This window comes from Amphibalanus amphitrite, unplaced genomic scaffold (assembly GCF_019059575.1).
Source record: "Amphibalanus amphitrite isolate SeventyFive unplaced genomic scaffold, NRLGWU_Aamphi_draft 000034F_arrow, whole genome shotgun sequence".
NCBI lineage: Eukaryota > Metazoa > Arthropoda > Thecostraca > Balanomorpha > Balanidae > Amphibalanus > Amphibalanus amphitrite.
The window spans coordinates 889482-904561 of NW_024881530.1; the positions used below are offsets into that span (position 1 = coordinate 889482).

At 52.3% G+C, this 15080-nt stretch overlaps 1 protein-coding gene across 1 annotated transcript in view; it reads right to left on the minus strand.

Moving 5' to 3' along the window:
• Positions 1–874: 874 nt before the first annotated feature.
• LOC122369800 overlaps positions 875–15080 on the minus strand; it is a 58769-nt gene continuing 44563 nt past the window's right edge. The window contains exons 3-4 of the mRNA XM_043344811.1: positions 4242–5179; positions 875–3444 (exon numbers count right to left, since the gene is read on the minus strand). Coding sequence (XP_043200746.1) covers positions 1921–3444; positions 4242–5141 — 2424 coding nt within the window. The 5' untranslated portion in view covers positions 5142–5179 and the 3' untranslated portion in view covers positions 875–1920. The remainder of the gene's footprint in view (positions 3445–4241; positions 5180–15080) is intronic.

Consider the following 15080-nt stretch of genomic DNA (forward strand, 5'->3'; position numbering starts at 1 on the left):
GGTCAAATTTTCAAGTTGAGCTTTCAAGGTCAAATTATAGTTCATTCGATGCGTCTTGACGAGAGGAACACGATGCCGGTAAAAGTAAGCTCGTACAAGGCTTGGGTCAAAAGTTATTGCAGAAAAACTGTTTCCGAAAAAATCGGCTATTTTTGCAGTTTTTGCCCCCTGCAGGCAAAACCGTTGACGTTAGGTCAAATCTGAGAAAATTACTCAGAAAGGGCGTTAATAGGGCTATCGAATGCGCTTTTCCGCGGCGCTGTAGCTCTGTTGGTTCCCGAGTTATGCGTTGGATTCTTGGAAATTGTCGACATTCGACCTGGAAATCGGCGAAATTTTGCCTTCAATGACCTCTGGTGACCTGACCTTTGACCTGACCAAAAAATTGACCGAAGTGATTTCCTCATTATTTTTGACACTTTTTCGAACGCCGCCTTCCGCGTATCGCTACGTGGCCCAGGAGCCGAGTTAGAAGGGGGGGGTGTTCAAACACCCCCCCCCCCCAGCAAGGCGTGGAAATTCAGGACCCCCAGCCGGGCGCGGGTTAACAGAGTCCTACTGAAAAGCAATGAAGGATGATGATTAGTGATGTCAATCGGATACCAACTTTTTGGTATACCGATACCAAACCGATACCAAGTTGGTATTTGGTATTTCAATCCGATTGTTTTTGGTATTGTGTTGGTATTATGAACCCTTGCTAATGTATACAAGGTTGAAAAATCGGTAAAAAGTTGGTATTTTCCTCATCTTCTCAAGTTGGTTCGGTTTCGGTATTTCCTGATGGTTTTGGTTGGTATTTGGTTTGGTATCGGTATTCCGATTTCCTGTAATTGACATAACTAATGATGATAAGTGAAACAAAAGACGGTCATCCCTTTTATAGTCGTTTATTGCTCTGTCCGCAATATAGGCTGGCAAGAGTCGAGCCGCGAGCCATCTTGAGCGGCTCGAGTCGGGAGGTAACTACTCCGAATCTCTCGAGTCACCTCTCGAGTCGTTTTCCGAGTCATCTCTCGAAGTCATCTCTCGAATCGTTTCTATACGGCCACACTGACCCAAGCACCGCTCGACCATCACGGTAGCTCGCTGGTACCGTTCAACATGCGAACAGCGGTCACCCTCATCACTTATAGGAGGACATGATAAACCCTCGGCGCCGTGCCAAATCTCTGCAATATTTCCAGCACCCACTTATCCGCCAAGCGACTGCGTTTCTCGCGACTCAGCCTCACCTTCCGAAAATCTCACAGGATAGAACATGAAGACACGTCGAACATATGCGCACGCCCCGGACAATGACTAGAGCAGCATGGTTACCGCGAGCTCGAGGCTATGGGGGACAACTAGGAACTTGACGGGCAGAGCTGTGAGCGCTGCTGATCGCGGCAGGAGATAGGAACCTCAGCAAGGCGAGCGCTGCCCGCAAATACAGCGCTGTGTACGGAGGTGCTGACTGAAGTAACAGGGTATCAGGTGGGCGAGGACACGACTCATGTGTCAGGATCGTACACATGAAGGAAATTGACATTGTAAACAAGGTAAACATCGGTCAATCAATTACAGCAGGTTTCGATAATTCGGTAAACGTCACCAGTCGTAGGAACATCGATGTCCCAAGGTCTGAATAAATATGCACTTGAAACACATATTTACACAAATGAAAACATTTTAAAAAAGCAGCGAAGTTCACGGCAGTGTACCCGTTGACAACATAAAAATCAGCATCATACATTGCAAAGCAAACATCGAACGCTATGCACTAACGACAAAGTCCATTTCTTTGATCTACTGGTTGCAGTCGTTATCCCTTCAACCTTGACAAAACCCTGTCTATGACTGAGAGCCGTACTTGCGGGCGGCTCAACACTCGGCGAGCTCCCTTGCAAATCTGAGGTAATGGTCATCATTTGAACATAACTAAACGTAAGCCTCCACATTTTGTACAAAGTTCGGTACATTGTTCATCGCTGGCAGAGGTGCGGGCGCCGGTGCATTGTCAAGGGGCGCTAGTGTCGCTGCCTGGTCCACCGGTGGCGCTGGTGGGGTTCGCCTCTCTGCCGCCAGAGGCGCTAGGTTTGCTGCCTGCTCCACGGGCGGCGCTGGTGGAGTTCGCCTCTCCGCTACGAGGGGCGCTGGTGGCGTGTTATTTCGAACCTCGCTCGGGCGTGGAGAGACGCTCCTCGCCCTCAGCCGTCCCGCCCTTCTGCACAGTTTGTTCTTCAGCAGGACGCCTTTCAGCCGCTGTTTCTTGGACAGCTTTCTGGGTCGTGTCGCCGGCGAGACGGGCTGACCGACTCCCCCGCAGCCGACCTGCGGACATCCTGCGTGCTGGCGACGGCAGAGCTTCTTCTTGGGCCGGCCCTCGGGCGGCGGCCGCTGGCCGCAGAGCTCCAGCCAGGCCTGGACGTACTCCCGGCCAGTGAGGTCGGGTGGTAGCAGCCAGGAGAGAGGCTCTCCGCCCACGGAGCGCGGCGGCCAAGTGGTGTAGGTTGAACAGGAGAGCGCTGAGCCGTCTGAGGAGGAGACAGACGCCCGCTCAGAGGCTTCTGACACGGACGGGTAGTCGGTGGTTGAGACTGAGGTGGGCGCGCCGTGTATGTGCGCCGTGCCGGCCGGCAGCGGTGCGCACGGCGTCAGCAGTGGGTCGTGTGCGCGCAGACAGCCGGCGCACAGAACTCGGAACGGCCGTCCGTCCGTGTGACTGCCGGCCGGATGACGCGGCTCCAGCACATGAAGACCCGTGTGCGCGTCGAAGAGTCGACAATGACAAGCGGCACCTGGCGCGCACACGTGCCTCGTTTGTCTCGACGGTCGGGTCGGTCGTGACGGCGTCTTCTCCCAGGGCGCTCGTTTGGGCGTACTGGTGACGCAGTGACCAACCACGGCAGCCACGGCGGCGGCACGCGATGCCGAGCTAGCTGTGTCGGAGCCGGGTGAGCCGTGGCGCAGCCGCCGCGGCGCCAGCGTCAGTGGCTCTCCCCGGCCCACCTCCAGCTCACAGAGGGTGTTCGTGTTACGGGAGTTTGCCGAGTGGTTATCCGTCGAGCGGTCTGATCTGGACAGCACTGGGAACGCCGTGTAGAGATTCCCCACTCGGCGTCTCCTCTCGGCAGCACTCTCCTCCTCGAGCTTATAATCGACGTACGTCTCGCTGACCGAGCTGGGTTTCTCGCCGACGTGCGCCGTCAGCACGTGCTCAGGTTGCGCGCCGAGTGCCGTCTCCGCCGAGTAGCAGTAGAGCATCACTAGGATGACAGCGCCGACCGAGAACGTAGCCGCCGCTCCGGTCACCGTGGCCAGTTTTGTGTGCGGGATGTGGGCAGAAAAGGCCACCCAGAGGCCGAGCAGCACGGCGTTCTGCAGGCCCACGGCCAGGTAGTAAACGGCGGCGGCTCGCGGCCGGGCGCACACCGTCAGAGCGCTGCCAGAGTCACGGTTCACCTGTGAGCAGAGAGAACAGAGGTGCGTTAGAGGCGCCTGAGACATGCTATTGGGCTGAAGTTACATCGCATAGTGGAGTCGGAAAAGGGCGAAAGCGGGATGCTAGCTAAGTACCTAATTTTTAGACACGGGATAGCCAGAAGATTCATGGACGGTTTCACACACAAAAAAAAACGCATACGCTCGGAGGTAAACCAGGGACGTTAGCTATGTGCAAAACACCGTAAACATGAACACAATCGGAAGCTTGCGGATGCAAGATGCACTAATCCCACTCAGCAACATCGTATTTTGAGAATGCCATCACCGGAAACGCCACATACTTTTGGATGCACCCGCCCCGCTCATGAATTGCAAATCAATTCAAATTATGCACAGATGCTTGCATTGAATGAGTGGACATGGTGTACCTGTCAAGAATCGTGTTCATCACACATATTGATGATTGACATCATCTGGCGTTGGTAAGGTGGTAGTAAAAATAATGTAAAAAAGCCGGTCTCGATCGTTAGTCATTTGTCATTTACACAAAAGAAATGAGCACTAACATTCCACGAAAATGTGTGGAGCCGCTTCATATTTCACAAAGGCATGCATAAATCTGTGAAAATACGTTTGTTACCCGGGACCCATGCTGGCGAGGACATTAAATTAACAAACCGTCCGTCCAATCAGAATGCACATTTGTTTTATCAGCGATTTATCGGGGCGTTTTAGCGGCGCAAGATACCGTTCTGGGCGGTCAGCGAATCTGGAGCGGGCGGCGCGCGCGGCAGCCGACCGGTGGCCGTACCTACCTGCCAGTCGAAGATGAGGAGATACGCGAGGAAGGCCACGCGCACGGCCTTGGAGGCCGGCGAGCGCTGCTCGGACGTGAGGTACTGCTGAGCGGCCAGCCAGACAGCGGCCAGCGTCCAGTGGAGCGCCACCACGCCCACCGCCCAGCCCAGCCACAGGCTGGCGAACGTGGCCAGCGCTGTCAGCCGCGCCCAGAGCAGACAGAGAGCCTGCACGGCCACCAGCAGTCGGCTCCAGGCGTCATCAGCGCCCGTCCAGTCGGCGGCGGCGCCGCGCGGCACTGCCAGCGGGCTGTCGGCCGGCTCTGGGAGGGTGGGCAGGCTCAGAGCGCTGCCGCCGCCCCCGGACCTCCCCAGCTCTCCCCCTCCTCCGCCGCTGGCGCGAGAGAATACAGAGCTGGCGAGCACGACCGTGGTAACGGCGCCGGCGAGCAACGCCACCACAGGCGCCGCCGGGAACACGCCGATACTGCCCGTCTGGTAACTGGCGTACATCTGCACCAGACACACGGGCAGGGTTTGTACGTGCACCAGCAGGTGCCGCAGGGTGGCAAACTCCCTCACGTCACGCGCGTCAAACACCAGACCGAGCTTCAGCGCCCGCCAGAGTAGCGCCCCGCCGACCGCGTGCAGCAGGTAACAGACCAGTCTCCCGGCGCAGCGATCTCCAAAACGCAGCTGGCGGTGCACCCAGACCAGACTAGCGGCGGCCACCAGTATATTAGCGGTCACCAGGAGCGCCAGCAGCGCCAGGCAGAGCGGTCGCCGCTGCTGGCTCCAGAGGTCAGCCGTCAGCCAGACAGTCAGCACCAGCTCCAACAGGTGGCAGCCGAGCAGAATGGCGGCCGTCTGACGCAGCCGACGCCGCTCCGGGTCGGTCGTCTCGCCCTCCTTGGACATGGCCGGCGGCGCGGCTTAGGTCATCCTGCGGCCGTGATCTGTGGAAGGGCAGACAGAGTTAGATGGGCTTGTAAACGGCTCGCAGTGTCATTGGGACGTTTGGGAGTGGGAATATGGAGCATAATGCTCGACAGACGCAGCGCATCGCGGGCGCTTTACATACATAGAAACCGAAGCTCGCCTCTTGAGTTGAGTTCGTTCTCATTGATAGCGTTACTTTTGGCATTTTGTTATTTCAAATGTCCATTATTCTATTTCGTGTGTGCTGTACATACAGTTGGGTTTTAGCTTTCGCAGTGTTTGACAATAGCCGTTTTCACGACGGCCATCTGATCCACGTTTGGTGCAGGTTTGGTGCAGATTTGATCGAATTAGGTTCTCTGTGTTACTTTAAAGTTGTCAGTTTGGGTTGCACAGATGCTTATACTTTATAGTCCTCGTTTTTCAAATTATTGGACGCTATTTTCGATTAAATCAGAATCAGAATCAGAATCAGTTTATTCGAAAAAGGTCCGCGTAAAACGGGGCTTTTCACTTTCTCACGTCAATCAGTAAATCAATGGGGAATGTTACTGGGACATCAGACATAATTAAAATCGCACATCAATCACGCAAACACTCACATAATACCTAATACAACACATGACTAAGTAAAAGGGGGGGGGACTCAGTTTGATGCCTGTGAGAATGCCACAATTCAAGATTGGCGACGAACGACTGACACTCGCAGAGCATCATCCATCATCAGCTCCCAGCGCCGTCTTAACTTTAACGCGGAAACTACGATCTGCAGGATCCAGTCGGTGCCTATTCAGCAGCGAAACGCCTCGGTAACACAGTCGTCGCCGACCCGTCTCGGTGCGTATGCGCGGCAACGTCCTGTTTACGGCTCGACGTGTGTTGTGATCGTGGATCTCGTCTGCTTGCGAACCGATGGTGAGGTATAGGCCTGTGGGCTCTTCGTTCCGGATAATACGTTGCAAGGCACATATGGTGTGAAAATCGATGAGCTGCTCAGCTGTAAGCCACCCTAGAAGTTTGATTGCATCTGACACGTGGTCACTTCGCCGCCTGCCGGTGATAACACGGGCACCAAAATTTACAATGTTTTGAATCCTGTGCACTTGAGTAATTCCACACGAGCCGTAGACAGATAAACAATATCGCACGATAGACAACACAAGTGACTCAACTATGACTTTGAGTGCCTGGCCGGGTATAACATGACGAGCATGACTTAGTGCTATAAGGATACCTGAGCATTTTCTATAGACATACAGTCGATGTGAGCTTGAAAATTCAGCGATCTGTCCATAGTGAGCCCCAGATTCTTGACTACTCGCGATTCTGTTACAGTCGTCCCGTTAAAGCTAAGCGAAACAGGTGGAAGGCCACGGAGCATCTGAGGAGTGCCGAGGACAATCATCTTGGTCTTCTGGGCATTAACCTTCATACCATTGCAGCTAAACCAGCGGAAAAGTGCCGCGAGTGCGTTTTCCATCCGCTCAATAAGATTGGGCAAGTCTCGCTTCTTGCCACTGACTAGCACCTGCGTGTCGTCAGCATACTGTATTATGCTGACTTCTTCACTGACACACAGGCTCAGGTCGTTGGCATACAGTAGGTAAAGTAAACAAGAGAGCGCACCACCCTGAAAAACACCGATGGGCACATCTCTAGTTTTCGACAGCTGGCTGGCGACTGCCGGCACATGTCCAGCACCGCTGGGATCCGCAGCCTGCTCCGTCGCGGGCATCCGTACCTGCTGCGTGTGCCCTTCAAGATAACTGCGGAACCATGCGGTGTCTATTCCATATAGTGAGAGTTTTTCAAGTAATTTAGTATGCGGCACTACATCGAAACACTTTGACAGATCAACAAGTACAAGGAGTGAAATTTTGCCTTCGTCCATGGATTGCAGCACTAGATCGGTAACCGCGTGCAAGGCTGTCTCAGTTGAGTACCGTTTCCTGTAACCGTGCTGAGAATCAGCCAACAATTTGTGCTGGTCAAGGTACTCAGCGAGCTGATGCTGAACTATACATTCGGTTAGCTTCAAAATGGCAGGTAAAATTGAGATCGGTCTGGTGTCTGCTGGACATTTGGTTACTTTACCCTTGGGAATGGGTGTGACCAATGCATGTTTCCAAGAATCAGGAACGGTAGCTGTGACCAAACTAGAATTCACTACTTCGAGTAAAGGCATGCAAATTCCAAAGAAGTATTTCTGCAGAAGGTCAATGCTAATGCCATCGACACCCAGTGATTTGGAGTTCCTCATGTTTGCTAAAGTGATGCACAGTGTGTCGGAATCAATCGGTCTCACTTTAAACGAACAGGTCATGACGCGGGGGAGCAGCGTTGGAATTGGACCAGGAGAAGGCGGCACACTAGCAGCAGTCAATCGACCAATCGACGCATAATAGTCATTCAAAGCATCTGCTGTGACGTTGGGAATCGTGCACTGCTGCTGCTTGCGGCCTAACACTGGTTTTAACACTCGCCACAGACCACTGCGCCCGCGCTTTCGGATCTCACTGCTGTACAGGGACACACAGTCGCGGCGGATCGCGGCCCGGCACAGCCGGTTTACGCGCAGGTACTCGTCACGCTCTCCGCTGTCAAGCGCGGCACGGCGGCTCATAAGCAGGCGCCGCGTCTCAGCTGTCACAGGTGGGGTTTTGAGCTCACGCACACGTGCACGTCTGAGCGGTGCTACCAGGTTCAAATGAAACAGGAACGTATGCTTAAATGCATGCCACTTCTGACCGGTTTCACAGGAATATAAGACGTCTGACCAATCAGCAGAAGACAATTGCAAATTAAAAGCTGTTTGGTCAATCCTACCTGTTGGACGGAGATACAGATACTTCTGTCGTGTACCTGTGGTCTCTACAGGAGGGTATGCGAGTATGATGCGGGTAAAATCATGTGGTCCGCCATAATGACATCGCGTTACACCCGTTCTCCTCACTAGATCAGGACGATTGGTCGCTATGACGTCTAACAGGCTGCCAGACGGACGGTACGTAGCTCTAGTGTTATTTGTCACCGCAATGCCGTACGTTTCAAACAGTCGTTGAATACTATAATTGTCTCTGACAGGTGTTTTTAAGAGACAACGATTGAAATCACCGCATAACACTAGTGTAGACCGTGGATACTTGGCTGTCATGAATTGAATCTGGGCTTCAAAATCGTCGAAATCAGCGGCAAGGTGGCGTGCTGTAGTGTTCGGTACCCTGTATGCTGATGCGACTAGCACTTAATGCGACTTAAAATACTGAAATAAACTCATAATTTAAATATATTTGTTGTAAAAGGGATTTGATGCAGATTTGATCAAATAAGGTGCATTTGCCAGATAGCCCGTCGTGAAAAGGGCTAATATGGAATTGATTATGCTTGACATCATTTCCGTGTTTAATTTATTTCTTGTGCCTGAAGTGAAACGTAATTCTGCTACACTATAAATCTTATGCATTTCATATATAATGATACAATAGAAAATACATGAGGGTGAGGCTAGTGTGAGCTCGATCCCGTTATATATTTTTTCTTTCTTTCTGCGGCAACAGCTGCGCAGTGCGCAGTTTGCCGTCTGAAACACCTCAGATGATCTGGTTTTTGGATTTGTCGGAACACAAAGACGGAGCTCAAAGCCAGCACCGCTCATCCTCAGGAATGTTCAGCTCGCTTGAAAAGGTATCGCTGAAACCTTCCTCCAAATTCCTGGCCGGCGCCATTTTTACAGACGTCTGCGGTTTCTCTGCGCCATTAGCCGTGGAGTATCGATCGCCTGCACGGAGAAGTCGGTACTATTTTTCGCAGAGCTGCTCGCTGTGCTCATTGTTGTGGTCTTGTAACCTTCCGGCGTCCGCTGTTTCGGAGAGCCCATGTTTGATGAATTATTCTCCGCCGGTCTCGGGCGTTGTTTACACCCGAGTGCTTTCTGTTTGGGCGTCCGCTGCTAAGTGTTCGACCGGCGATGCCAAACGATACAAGCCATTGAATTTGTCGGGCGGTTTATTTTCGGTGTACAATGGCCGCTCACAGGTGGACGGGTAATGAGTTCGCCGAACTGCGCTCGGACAAAGCTGTCTGAATTGTCTTATTGGGAACATCTGCTCCCACCTGGCTCGATATGGCGGAAGGTTTCCAGTCGAGCTTTGTCTGATTCATGTGATAACAAGGTGAGCCCATTATAGCCCCACAAAACATTTGTCAGGCCTGTTTCAAGAGCTAATGCATTCGACCAAGACCCGAGAACAATACAAGAGGGCTTCGAATCACAGAGCTTTACACCATGAGAGCTTCTGAATGGTACTTACTGTGCCATTCATTAGCTTTGTGAGCCTGCAGAACCCAGCACAATAGCATACCTTAGCTAATAATCACTGGCGGACATCACTATAGGGCTATCGGAGGAAATCACTCGCTGCGCACCGTGTAAAAGTGCCGGGTCCGGCCTAGCGGTGCGGGCTGCCATCCGTGTGTACTTTTCGATAGCAGAGTTTACGGCATTGTTCCCGGAACTTCGGTCACAAACAAGGCCACGCGTTAACGAGGGAACGCATCGCGGCGGTGCTGTACCGTACCTATATTGGTACCTATATGTATATTGGTACTGGTGGACGACTCTTGATATGATTTGAGCGAATTTACTGACATAATGATTACATAATAATTAACATAATGATTTTAACCCTCGCATGTGTGCGGCGTTTGCCAGCTTCTAATGTGTAGGGGGGGGGGGGGTCGGTTGGACCCCCCCCTTGCCGTTTGGCCCCTGATCGAGCTAGAGCTTCGCGGAAAAAACGAGCGTGTTGCCCGTGACGAGAGGAAGCCGATGATACCCAATTTTAAGGTCCTAGGTCATTGGTTGACCTTCCAGGTCAGGTCAATGACCCAAAGTCGGGAAAATCGGGACCTGTTAGAAAGTCGTAAAGTGTGGCTGCTAAGGGGTTTTTCGGGGTGCTGATCACGAATATCGTGTTAGTTTTGATCACAGATGATGTCTTGAAGCATTTAGACCAGGTCGGGTCAGGTCAGGTCAGGTCAACCAGTAGGCGTCGTGACGGGTATTCGTAGTACGTGTCAACCGCCTCTGACAGCTTCGTAACATGTTACGAAGTCACCAAAACTACTTCGTAAATGTTCAAAGGGTTGCTAAATTCGAATTCAGCTCCAAAAACTAGCCTAGAAACATGTAAAACTCGAAAAAGTGACCGAGGTCACCCGAGGTCACCAAAGGTCAATGACCTGACCTGACCTTCAGGTGACCTTGACACACACGGGAGTAACATCAAATCACATGTTTGAACGTTTGAAACCACGAAAAGCTTGCAAACACGCGGCTAGTGCGAGCCGACAAACGCGAAATCGCGATTCCGGCCAAACATGGTCTCGGAAAAGAGGTCACAGGTCAAAGGTCATTTGGGTCAGGGTCATGAAATTTTCAGGGTAGGTGTAAAATTGATCAATGCGAGGGTACTGAAAGTTTCGTCGCGATCGGCCGCTTTTTACGCGAGTTATTCGCGAAAAACCATGGGGGGGGGTCCATCCGACCCCCCCCCTCCTACACATGCGAGGGTTAAAGCATGGTTGTGTCGTAAAATTCGATAAGTACGTACAGAATAACTTAGACATATCCATCAATGTTTTGATTTTTGGGAACGTGAACAAATGCTAGCCGTCGGAGACTGCATTTCCGAATGAGGCAGCATCATTACAAAAGACTGTAACGACGCATTATCCACTATCACCAAAGCGCAAGCTTCGGGAACTGCAACGAACACTGAGTCACTAACAGCGGGAACTGCATCAGGTGGTGAGCGTATAACACTGGAGACTGCAACGAATAACAGGACAGTATCACTGAATATTAAATCGAACGGTGGGTCGTAAGCGTCTATTGAAGTGGTTATTCGATGTCGCAGGCTATCAAATGTTTTGGCCGGGTAAATCTAAATAGTGTATGAAATAGTCGCTGGAAAAGGATTCATCGAGCCTCCCGCCGACTATCTTACCATGAGTGCGTATGAACGCTTCATAGACCTATTACCGACTCTCGGCGCACAGGGGTCTATGACGCATACCAACCCTCTCATAAGAATCCAGCCGTTTGTCGAGTCCTTAGAATCGGCCACACCTATTTTCGATCGTTGGTGATGCTCGGGTGATGAGGTTTGATAGGGGCTGTCGATTCATCTCACCAGCACCGGCCGTGAGATCGGCCGAGGGATCCCGTCGGTCTCCCCCGCTCGGGACCAGTGTGCGCAGAGCCTTCTGAGAACGGCAGCGCGTGTCGCATTAAGGCGATACCTGTCCGGTTGGATAGCGTTGGTCGCCACTACAAGCCACGCGGCACCCGTCCGTCGTCAGCCCTGCGTGTGTCGACGGTAATGGCTGTCGTACAGTCGACTCGCGTCCGGCCCGGCCACTTTGGCCGCCCGGTGGACAAGCGACCGGCAGCACGGAAGCCTCACAACCAGTGTATTTAGAAACCAGTACATCCCGTCAGGACAGTGGCCGGTCGCTGTTATACTCGCGGCGGCCGACCGGCGTCGGTCGCCGGTCGGCCGGTCGGGTCGACGGAGCTCCCGAGCGGTCGCCGGTGCACGGGGACGTGACAGCCTCCCCTGGCCGGGAGAGGTGCAGCGGATGACACATCCAGCACCTTGGGGCAGGCGGCCGAGGCGCCGCGGCGGACTGGCCCAACGCTGTTCGGCGTTGCGATGAGCTATTCACCGTGGTATGTAGTATCAAGTTGCAGCTGCAACCGGTTCCTCTGAAAGATGGCTACCGCATTTCGACGTATTTTATTACGATTCATTTATTCTTTTCCTGCGTAGCTTCGTGGAAGGGTTGCATGGTACAAAAGAAGGAGAATAAATCTTGACCATCAGATATTTGCTGTCACCTTAGAATCTGATTAGGAAAACGCACATATGTGCTAATTAAGGTGGATATTGTATATGGACCTACTTCCGGGAAAGGGCATGAATGCCGTGACAAGGTGCATTGATAAATTTCTTTGAAATTGACCTATTGAGCCATTAGAATCAGACCAGATTATATGGACCACTCTTCACTCAGGAACAATTTACAGGTCTCTGGCTGCATGAACTCAAATCACCCATTGCTATGCCACGACGTCGTATGTGCGTCCGTCATTCGTTCTTTGAAGAAAGACGAGACACGACACCTGACAAAAATCGAGATGACCGTTTCACCACAAAATGCTTCCATCCCGGCAGATTGAACAGAATACACGTAACCTTGCGTTACTGCCGAATATTTCGAACAGTTTGCGTAACGTCATGACCAGCAATGACGCACATCACTCCCAAGAACGCCCGTCATCAGTCAGCGCACTTCCGACAAGTGTTTCGAATTCCATCTCAGAGTCGCACCTTGGCACCGCACTTATATAGCCCTGGACACATCCCATCTGCATTTAACGAAGTGGCCGAGACACTGGCCAAAGCCGGCGCATCTCAATCGACACATACCGCGCTGCCTTTCACAGAACTCTTACACTGGGTCTGAGCGTGTCCTCCATTTATCATCTGGCACCAGATCTGGCAGCGCGGCGGTCAGCCGACTGCAATGGTCAGCCCCCGGGCGGTGTCTGGCAGCCCCGCTCTGCCGACCTTCTGACGCGTGACGTCAGAACGCGTGACGTCAGAAGGTCAGGACGCAGAAAAATCGTGGAGCAGTGGGGGATCGATGGTTATGGAGGCATTTGTGACGTAAATGATCACTGAGCTTTGATTGTAAATGATGAGTTTGAAACACAAATACATCAGGTGAAATCCGTGGATGTTTGTCTCCATATGCGCAGACGTTGCGACATCAGCACGACAACATGTTTAAATATTTAATAATCGACGGCAGATCACCGCTAGAGTTCAAATGGTTCGAACAACGGATTTACACTGTCAGTCACTTGATCGATCGAGAGAACCTCAATCTCAGCGGCCAGCATGGCGTTCTGTCCTCGCTGAAAACTCATTTCACAGAGTTCCCTGTCCATAGCCGGAGATTCTGGGCGAACGCGCCAGAAGGTTCGGGGAGACGGACGCTCGTCTACGTGACACGACCTCCGCGCTATCCCAGGCAGACTGCCTATGCCGTCCAACCACATTCTCCGGCGACATCGCAGCTGCTGGCGGCATTCCGGTAGCTCTGGCCCGCCGAGACCGGCCCGGTCGTCTCGGTCAGGTCCTGCGAAAGTCCTACCACCGGCGTGGTCTGGAGTAGATGGATTGTCTGGAGCTGGATGGAACAGAACATGTGCTACACGAGCTACACAAATATTAACGTTGTGTTGAGTATTCATATACGACTCATGATGCACGACTTGCGTGTTTGTAACTCGTATCGCTCGTCCGCTGGTTCTCAAAACATCTCGCGGTGCACGAATGGCAAGCATTCTCCGTCATTCTTTGTTCAGGAAGCACCACAGCGCAGGCCGGATCAGTCGGAGGCAGCCGATGGACACAGGACGGATGTGTTGTCCGTGCAGAAGATCTACACGCGGCTACAACAGTGTTAGAACAGCTGCAGCCGATGGCAGGTGGCACAGACTGAATGATGTATGACGGCAGGGGACCGGACCCGTCAGCACAGACATTCACTAGTCTGAGTGACATGGGCGTAACCGAGACGACAGACAGGACCGGATCCACTCACTCAAAGTGAGTCGGCAAATCGTGCAAGGGAGCTGCGTGACGTACAATGTTTTGCAGTTACTGCATGAAGGAGGGAAGATATGTTCGGTAAGGCGAGCTACAGAAATCTGCGCTTTGCGGAAAATGTGCCGCTAATGTAAGTGGACTGGAGATCAAGTCAACCTGCACGAAGTCCTTCATAGGGATATTTGATTTTGATTGACGTGAAGGATCCAGCGTTACATATTTATGTTCGCAGTCTGCAGGTTTGGTAAATGGTTCCATTAGGCAGTGGTTGCTAGGTGGTCGTGAGCATATGGGCTAGATAATAGGTATGCATTCTTAAGCTGATTTCTTTCTTTGGTGACTAAAACTGCATTTGTGAATTGCTATGAGGAACACTCTGGAGCACATCTTTGGCCGAAGCTGCACTTCATCCTCCAATCTAGGTGAAAATTATTATTCTGTGTTATTTAAGAAAGTTGTTTTCGTCCCATACGCTCTTCGAGACGGTGTACCTATATGTCCTGACCAGGAGCATGACTTTGACTTAGACATGTTCTCTCCGGGCTTTTAGGACTAATACCGTGATGTTTCTGCTGTTTTATTGTCCAGCCTTACAGTGGCGCAGCACGAACAGTGGCAGCTTTAGAAGCTAACAGTCACGACACCGATTCATCGCCATCATAATGCCTCGACGTTTACCAGTTGGCTGTTGCAGGGCCACGCTACTACAACACTTTGCAGCCGGCAATAAAATTCACTTTCTGTTGGTGACCGGCAGGCGAAATTAAATAAACAAACGATCCTCAATTAGTCACGTTCGCTCGCGATCTGAATATAACGATCATACTTACGGCACATGATCATCCGAGGCGTGATCAGTTGGTAACGTACACCGCGGCCGCGGCCCACAGGGAGCCCGGAGCCTCCTCATATGCATATTGCACGCGGCGAGCCGAACCGAGTTATGCGACTCGCGGCCGCCGCGTCGTTAAGGGTCAAATTACCGGCAGCGGGCGGGCGGCTCTCGCCTCTGCGGTCGTCCGCCTGATAGGATTTAAGGCGTGCGGCAGGTTATAAATCTACTGGTCCGCGGCTAATTTATGCGTGCGTTCGACGTCACATGACGTGATGTCACGTGACGTCAGCTGTAAACGGAGACGTTTTCTGCGGTGCTGCCTACTGCGGCTGCGGCGGGCGATGTCAGCCTCCCGTGGGGACTTCAGCCTGCGCCGTGGGGCTTCGTTCAACGACTGGCTGC